The following is a 7,660-nucleotide window of genomic DNA, read 5'->3' on the forward strand; positions in this document are numbered from 1 at the left end:
CATCTGTTCATCCCTCTGTCAATAGTTGGGTCTCTGGAAATGTGTTGTATTAGGCGAGTGTGCGCTTTTCGGGCTGTGACGAGATAGGTCCATCCCCATGCCATCAAGATATATGATGTATACATTTCCAGTGGGCGTACACGAAGGGCATAGGGTATATATATGTGTGTTAGCTTGAATAAATCGCCATTTTACTGCTCATCATATTGGTGTCATCTCAGTAATTGGTCAAGCTGCAAACTTCCAGAGAACACTGACAAGATAAAGGTAACAAATGGTGACCCCGGACGTGATTGGAAGTGGAGCAGCTATAATTCTAACGGCGAAGGTTCTCACTGTGGAGAGGTAATTATTTACTCGCGGAGTGGTGAAAGACTGGGACGAGAGGATTGGCCATAACTCTTCGTCAGGCGGTAGGGAGAGCTCGGAACCCCCTCGGTACGGTTGGGGAAGCGCCAGGTTGGGGCCAGGTGGGATACGTTTGGCCAGAGGCGACATGGAAGCCGTTATTAAGGTGATTCTGCATGCATGTAAAACTCACTGTAGGAAGGATGTTCCTTCTAAGAAGGAGATTGCTGCAGTTCTTTCGCTGCTGGAGAAGGAGGGGATGTTAACATCCCCCTCTGATTTATATGATCCCAATAACTGGTATGCGCTCACAATGGCGCTTTCACAAAGGGTGCTGGCCACCCGAAAAGTTACAGAGTTCAAGGTCTGGGGATTAGTCTTGGAGGCACTTAAGGTGGCAAGGGAAGAGAAGATTGTGGGGGATCGGGCTAGGGAACTGTTGGGGTTGGGGGCGAGGGGAACCGGGGGGGTCTCATCTCTCCTACAGATCCAAAGGAGGAGAAGATGGCGCCGACCCCCTCGGCTCCAACTGACGTAACACCTTCAAGAACAAAGAAGGAGGAAGTTGAACAAGATCACTCAGCTCCAGAGTACACCCCGCCCCCACCTCCCTATCCAGCACGGAGACTATATCCTTCATTAAAATCATTTATGGATGAAGGGGGAGGGGGACCCTCGGTGGAATGTACTGTTGCTCTCTGCACAACTGATAAGAGGGCAGTGGGGGAGGATGGTATTGTCTCACTGCCAGGTTCTGCCTGTTGCTCTAGCCACTCCCCTGAAGGGGCGGATCACTCCGCCCAGCAAGGGGAGGGAGGGGGTGGTACTTCGTTTACTGTCTGGTCCTGCCTGTTGTTCTAGCCACTCCCCTGAAGGGGTGGATCACTCTGCCCAGCAGGGCACTGGATGTGGGCGTAGCACTTTGATGCAGACGGCCCCGGGACACGCCCAGGAGGGGTGTGGTCCTGTGGCATCTGGCCCGTGGAGCCCGCCCACACTCACTGACTGGGCTCGGGTGAGGGAGGATCTCAGAGCAGCCGATGTGACGGATACGTTTGCCTTTCCAGTAACAGTGAATACAGAGGGTAGAGCTTGGACCCCTTTAAACTCTAAGGCGGTCACTCGCCTTGCGGATTTGGTCAAAAAGAAAGGCTTGCGTTCTCCAGTGACTATGTCGGCAGTTGAGGCTCTCATGGCCTCTAGTCTTCTGCCTTATGATGTGGTCAGCCTTATGCGTGTCATCCTTGAGCCTGTACAATATACCTTATGGTATGACGAGTGGAATAGGCTGCTTCAGGTTGTGGTAGCCACTGCGACCCGCGATAATAACCATCCAGCTAATGGCCAGGGTCGAAAAGACAAGATGACTCTTGCGCGTCTTCAGGGGTTAGCAGATGGCATGGTGGGGTCCCCGGAGGGCCAGGCGAATGCGCTTAGAGCAGGGGAGTTGGCAGCGCTCACGACCGCAGCCCTTCAGGCTCTGCGGATGGTGGCTAAGGTTGCAGAGCCTGTGCTCCCATGGACAGACATCAAACAGGAGCCCTCCGAGCCATTCTCTGATTTTGCGAATCGCTTGATCCGTGCGGTGGAGGGGTCTGACCTCCCAAAGGGGGTCCAATCTTTAGTCGTGATAGATTGTCTTAAACAAAAATCGCTGCCAGACATTCAACAGATTATAAGGGCGGCACCTGGGACTTTGAACACTCCAGGAGAGATCATCAAGTATGTGCTAGATCATCAGAAAAATGCACCATTGACTAATGAGGGCTTTGTAACTGCCATGCAGGGGATGGCTGCTGCAGTAATGGCAGCCTCTCGAGTTGGGGAAAATAAGGATAAGGGCCCGTGCTTTAAGTGTGGACAGCTTGGTCACCTTTAAGCCCAATGCCCTAAGAGGTTTAATCAGAAGGAATCGCAGGGACCGGACAAGAAGTGTCAGTGGTGTGGTGGGGCTGGACATGCCGCGTGTCAGTGCCGAAAACTTAAAATCACGATGCAGGGAAATGGGAACGGGAGGGCGCCAATGGCCCGGGGCTCCTTCCCACTTCCTTAAACCAGACTACGAGCACAACTCCCACCGTGGCATTAGCTATGGACCTAGGCAAGTGCCCATTGGTTAAGGTCATGATGACATTTGATCCTGAGACCCCAGTATCGGGACCTAGAATGGTGTTTTTTATGGCTTTATTGGACTCCGGTGCGGATATTACTGTCATTGCGACAGACGATTGGCCACAGGAGTGGCCGAAGACCTTTACGTGGAGAGTTCTCACGGGGGTGGGGGGTGAGGTGTCCACCTGTATGGCTGATGCAGGGGTAAAGCTCTCGCTTATAGGGAGGGATGGCTCCATCGAGAGGACTGTCTTTACAACCCCCACTATAGCCCCAATTAGTGGTTCCATTCTGGGTAGAGATGTTCTCCTTCAGTTGGGGGTGCAGTTGACAAATTTATAGAAAGGGCCACTGTCCACCATTTAGCGCTGCAACATGCGATTCCGCTACGTTGGAAACGGGATGCTTCTCCCGTTTGGGTGGATCAGTGGCCCCTTCCTGCTGATAAATTAACAGCGCTTATACAGCTTGTCTCATGAGAACTTAAGGCAGGCCATGTAGAACCATCTCTCAGTAATTGGAATACACCTGTTTTTGTGATCAGAAAGTCCTAGGGGTCATTTCGGTTACTACATGATCTCCGAGCAGTCAATGTACAACTTGTTCCCTTTGGTCCTGTCCAGCAGGGGGGACCTTTACTATCAGCTATTCCAGAGGGGTGGCCTTTGATGGTCATTGACCTCAAAGATTGCTTCTTTTCTATCCCGTTGGCTGAACATGATAGGGAAGCTTTCGCGTTTACGGTCCCAGTTGTGAATAATAAGGGGCCCGCCCAGAGATACCAGTGGAAAATTCTCCCTCAGGGTATGGTCTGTTCACCTACGATTTGTCAGATTGTAGTGGGAAAAATTGTAGAGCCGGTGAGACGATCATTGCCGGACTGCCAAATTGCCCACTATATGGATGATTTGCTGCTTGCTGCACCATGTGACTCTCGGTTGCAGACTCTGGAGGATCAAGTGGTCTGCGCGCTTACAACTGTCGGGTTTGTTATCTCCCAAGAAAAAATCCAGAGAGAACCGGGAATTGAGTTTCTGGGTTATAAGTTTGGGTCTGCAACGGTGATCCCGGAGGGGTTGGAAGTAAAGCCTCACATTACAACCTTGTGGGACGTGCAAAAACTAGTGGGGGCGATGCAATGGGTGAGAAATGCTGTCGGTATCCCTCCACGTCTTATGAAACCTTTTTATGACCAGTTGAAGGGGTCGAACCCACAAGAGGAGAGGCAGTGGACTCCAGAGATGGAGTTGGCCTGGCGAGAGATACTATCTGCATGCTCCACCAATGCGCTTGCGAGGTGGGATTCAGAGCGGCCACTTGAGGGTGCAGTAACAAGATGCCAGCAGGGATCAGCTGCGGTGGTAGGGCATACCCTTAGCTCTCGCCCTCGTCCGTTATGCTGGTTGTTTTCCGCCCAGCCGGTAAGAGCGTTCACTCCGTGGTTGGAGCAGTTATCATCTTTGCTCCGAAAGGCTCGCCTCACAGCGGTGAGAGCCTTCAGGAAGGACCTGGACGTCATATACTTGCCAGGGACCTTTCGGAATGTTCAGCCTCTGCCAGATGAGGTCTCGTTGGCTGTGTATGACTTCAGTGGCAAGTTTAGCTATTCAGACTCGCTGCCAATTTTCGATCTGGCAAGACCTCTCCAAATATCATTGCGAATTAGGGTATTGGACATCCCCGTGGATGGTCCCACGATTTTCACTGATGCCTCGTCTGCGACAGGCCAGGGGGTGGCTGTTTGGCGGGGTCCTGCTGGTGAATGGGAATCAAAGTTGATATCCGATAGTATGGCAAGCGTCCAAATGCTTGAAGCCAGGGCAGTGGCAGTGGCGCTATGCCTCTGGCCCCAGACTCCCTGCAACATTGTTACTGATTCTGCGTTCGTAGCTAGGATGCTCTTGCGGATGGGAAAAGAAGGGCAGCCAAACACAATGGCTGCAGCCCTGCTAGAGGACGCTCTAGTAGCCAGGACTGCACCAGTGGCTGTCCTCCATGTCCGTAGCCATTCTGATGTCCCAGGATGTTTTACAGCCGGAAATGAAGTCGCAGATCGAATGGCCGGGGGTCAGATATATACCCTGCAGGAGGCTCGTGACCTTCATTCTGCATTGCACATAGGGGCTAAGGCGTTGGCTCGGGCCTGCTCCATTCCAGTTACTGTTGCGAGGGAGGTCGTTCAAACCTGTCTGCACTGTAATTCAGCGCCAGCATTGGGGGCAGGGGTTAATCCTCGTGGTCTTGCCCCATTGGATGTCTGGAAGACAGACTTCACAATGGAACCGTGAATGGCCCCAAGGCAGTGGCTCGCTGTAACGATTGACACATCTTCTACTGTCATTGTGGCTACCCAACATGGCCGTACCAATTCTACAGCAGCGCAACACCACTGGGCCACGGCCATAGCAGTTTTGGGAATGCCGCGCCACATAAAGACAGACAATGGTCCTTGTTTTGTTTCACGCTCGTCCAAAGAGTGGCTAGCCCGATGGAACATCACACATACTATGGGAATTCCGGGAAACTCACAGGGTCAGGCCATCGTAGAAAGGGCCAATCGTCTCCTCAAGGAAAAGATTCGTGTGCTTGGGGAGGGGGAAGGGTATTCAGGAAAAATCCCGGTATCACAGCAAGGTGAAATTTTGGCCCGTGCGCTATATGCATTAAATCATTTTGAGCGAGGGGAAAATTCAAGGACCCCCATACAGAGACATTGGCAGCCGAAAATTATCAAGGAAGGCCCACCAGTAAAGGTTAAGTTGGACAATGGGTCCTGGGAGTCGGGATGGTCCATATTGGTCTGGGGAAGGGGATACGCAGCAATAAAACGCAAGGATACGGGAGTTATACGTTGGGTGCCATCAAGAAAAATTAAGCCAGAGATTGGTGGCAAAAAAGAAATCATCAAGGAGTTAACAAGAGCTGAGTATCCTCTTATAGGACCTGCTGATCGGACGCCCAATGAATCCCGAACCAAAGGAGCTCAGAAGGACTTTCTCGTGGATACCGAAGAAAAAGAAACCTGAGAACTCGGAGAAACAACCCTTGCTGCCAACGAGAACTACCATGCTAATGCTGTTGTGCCTTTTGTGTCTGTGTTGGTCGCCGTTGGGGGGCATTCATTTGATTCAACAACCGGGGAACTTATGGGTTACATGGGCTAATCAGACAGGAAGAACAGACTTTTGTCTTGCATTACAGTCAGCTACGTCACCCTTTCAAACATGCCTTATAGGGGTCCCAGAATGGGATGACTCTGCGTTTAAGGGTTACCTTGGGAAAAAGAGTGGCTGTTTGCGGTTCTGCAATGGACTAGAAAGAACTTGGAGGTGGCTGGGAAATGATTCCGTATACTATCTCGGAAGGAAAATGGCTTGTACTATTTGTAGGTTAAACATCACTCTTCCCGAGGAGCCCCAGCAGCTGGATTTACTTGGCTCGCAAATGGTACAAAATGATACTTGGGACAAGAATAGCTCACAATGGTTGTCCCCTGGGTGCATGATCTTTGGCTCAATGAAAAGGTTGTCTCTGACTAGGCAGCAACTTCTTGGTCCAGAGGGCCCCTACTGGGACCCGAAAACTAATCAAACTGTCCCGTATACCCTTGTGTATCCCCGTGATGATGAGACCTTTGATATTGATGGAGGATATTGTGGGTTTTACCCTAACGGATCGGTGCCTTATAGTTCTGGAGATTGTCCTATAAACGTCTCAATAGGTGAGATTGTTAATATTAGCAGGACGGATGGGTCTGTCCGAAAGGTCGACTGTGAAGATATGGCATTCAACACAGGTTGTTGTGTTTTCCCTATCCCCAAAGGATCATTTTCGTTCATGGGAGAACTTTGGAACAATGATACTGCAAAAGCCTTACCACCAGGAATATTTCTTATTTGTGGGGATCGTGCTTGGCAAGGGATTCCTAAGAACCCAGTAGGAGGTCCTTGCTATCTGGGGAAATTGACCATCTTATCCCCAAGTATCTTTGAGATCTATAAGGCATTTAATCATTCGCGAGCCAAAAGGGATATGCATGCTCTGGAGCCTGACTGCGGGGACGACGTAAGGTTATGGGGACCCACTGCTAGAGTCTTTGCTTCTTTCTCTGCTCCCGGGGTGGCTGCTACACACGCTTTAAAAGAAATCGAGAGACTGGCCTGTTGGACTGTTAAACAGGCTAATGTTACCTCTCGGCTACTCTCAGATTTGCTTATAGATGTAGAGAGCATTAGACACGCTGTGCTCCAAAACAGAGAGGCAATTGATTTCTTACTTCTGGCACAAGGTCATGGGTGTAAGGACTTTGAAGGGATGTGTTGTTTTAACTTGAGTGATCATAGTGAGTTGTTGCACAAGAAGTTGGGGTGGTTACAAGAACACACCAAGAAGGTTGGCATCCAGGATGATCCTTTTGGAGATTGGCTGGGAAGTCTGTTTGGAGGTATTGAGACATGGCTCAAACAGCTACTTAAGGCATTAGTGATAGGGCTTCTTATATTTCTTGCATTAATTATATGTGTGCCATGTATATTTAGATGTCTACAAGGTTGTTTACAAGGTATGATAGAAGGAGTGTTCAATGAGAAAATGGAGCTCCAGCAGTTATACGCGAAACCTGGAGCAGAAGGATGAACGTTATAATATAACCAAAGGTGCCTTGAACGTATTAATTAGAAACTACTAATATTGTTAGATATAGCATCGCTTATCTCTGCATGCTTTGCAATCTGCATATCTCCCTTTATAAATTACTTGTTTAGATAAGGGCTAACACCTTTATATAATTCAGATTAGGACTAGCGTTCGCGTTGTAACGGGGTAAGGCTTTCTTGGCATGGGGAGGGGGAAATGTTGTATTAGGCGAGTGTGCGCTTTTCGGGCTGTGACGAGATAGGTCCATCCCCATGCCATCAAGATATATGATGTATACGTTTCCAGTGGGCGTACACGAAGGGCATAGGGTATATATATGTGTGTTAGCTTGAATAAATCGCCATTTTACTGCTCATCATATTGGTGTCATCTCAGTAATTGGTCAAGCTGCAAACTTCCAGAGAACACTGACAAGATAAAGGTAACAGAAATGCCTCCTAGTTGATGAGATTTGTTACCATCTAGAAACAAGCTACCAGTCCAGCTGTCCCAACAGTGAAGCAACCAGGTAACAAGAGATTCGTTCTGGTGCCATGTAAACTCT

The 7,660-nt window shown here is 49.7% G+C and overlaps 2 protein-coding genes across 2 annotated transcripts; both read left to right on the plus strand.

Annotated features, from left to right (window-relative positions):
• The first annotated feature begins 496 nt into the window (after positions 1-496).
• LOC146754574 (uncharacterized) lies at positions 497-2,262 on the plus strand. The gene is made up of 3 exons (XM_085527799.1): positions 497-712; positions 844-1,033; positions 1,119-2,262. Exons 1-3 carry the CDS (start codon positions 497-499, stop codon positions 2,225-2,227), a joined length of 1,515 nt encoding a protein of 504 aa, XP_085383925.1. The 3' UTR covers positions 2,228-2,262.
• A 3,125-nt stretch (positions 2,263-5,387) lies between these two features.
• Positions 5,388-7,095, plus strand: LOC146754575 (uncharacterized). The gene has a single exon (XM_085527800.1). The coding sequence runs from the start codon at positions 5,422-5,424 to the stop codon at positions 7,093-7,095; it is 1,674 nt and encodes a 557-aa protein (XP_085383926.1). The 5' UTR covers positions 5,388-5,421.
• The last annotated feature ends 565 nt before the right edge of the window (positions 7,096-7,660 follow it).

Source organism: Coturnix japonica, chromosome W, assembly GCF_054131305.1.
Source record: "Coturnix japonica strain WE chromosome W, WE-NBRP24, whole genome shotgun sequence".
NCBI lineage: Eukaryota > Metazoa > Chordata > Aves > Galliformes > Phasianidae > Coturnix > Coturnix japonica.

Excerpts from the sequence above, each read along its gene's own strand:
- LOC146754575 (XM_085527800.1), top strand. The coding sequence starts at position 5,422 with ATGAATCCCGAACCAAAGGAGCTCAGAAGGACTTTCTCGTGGATACCG.
- LOC146754574 (XM_085527799.1), top strand. The coding sequence starts at position 497 with ATGGAAGCCGTTATTAAGGTGATTCTGCATGCATGTAAAACTCACTGT. Across the intron at positions 713-843 it reads GAAAAGTTACAGAGTTCAAG|GAGGAGAAGATGGCGCCGAC; the intron begins GTCTGGGGATTA and ends ACAGATCCAAAG. Across the intron at positions 1,034-1,118 it reads AGGGGGACCCTCGGTGGAAT|CCACTCCCCTGAAGGGGCGG; the intron begins GTACTGTTGCTC and ends CTGTTGCTCTAG.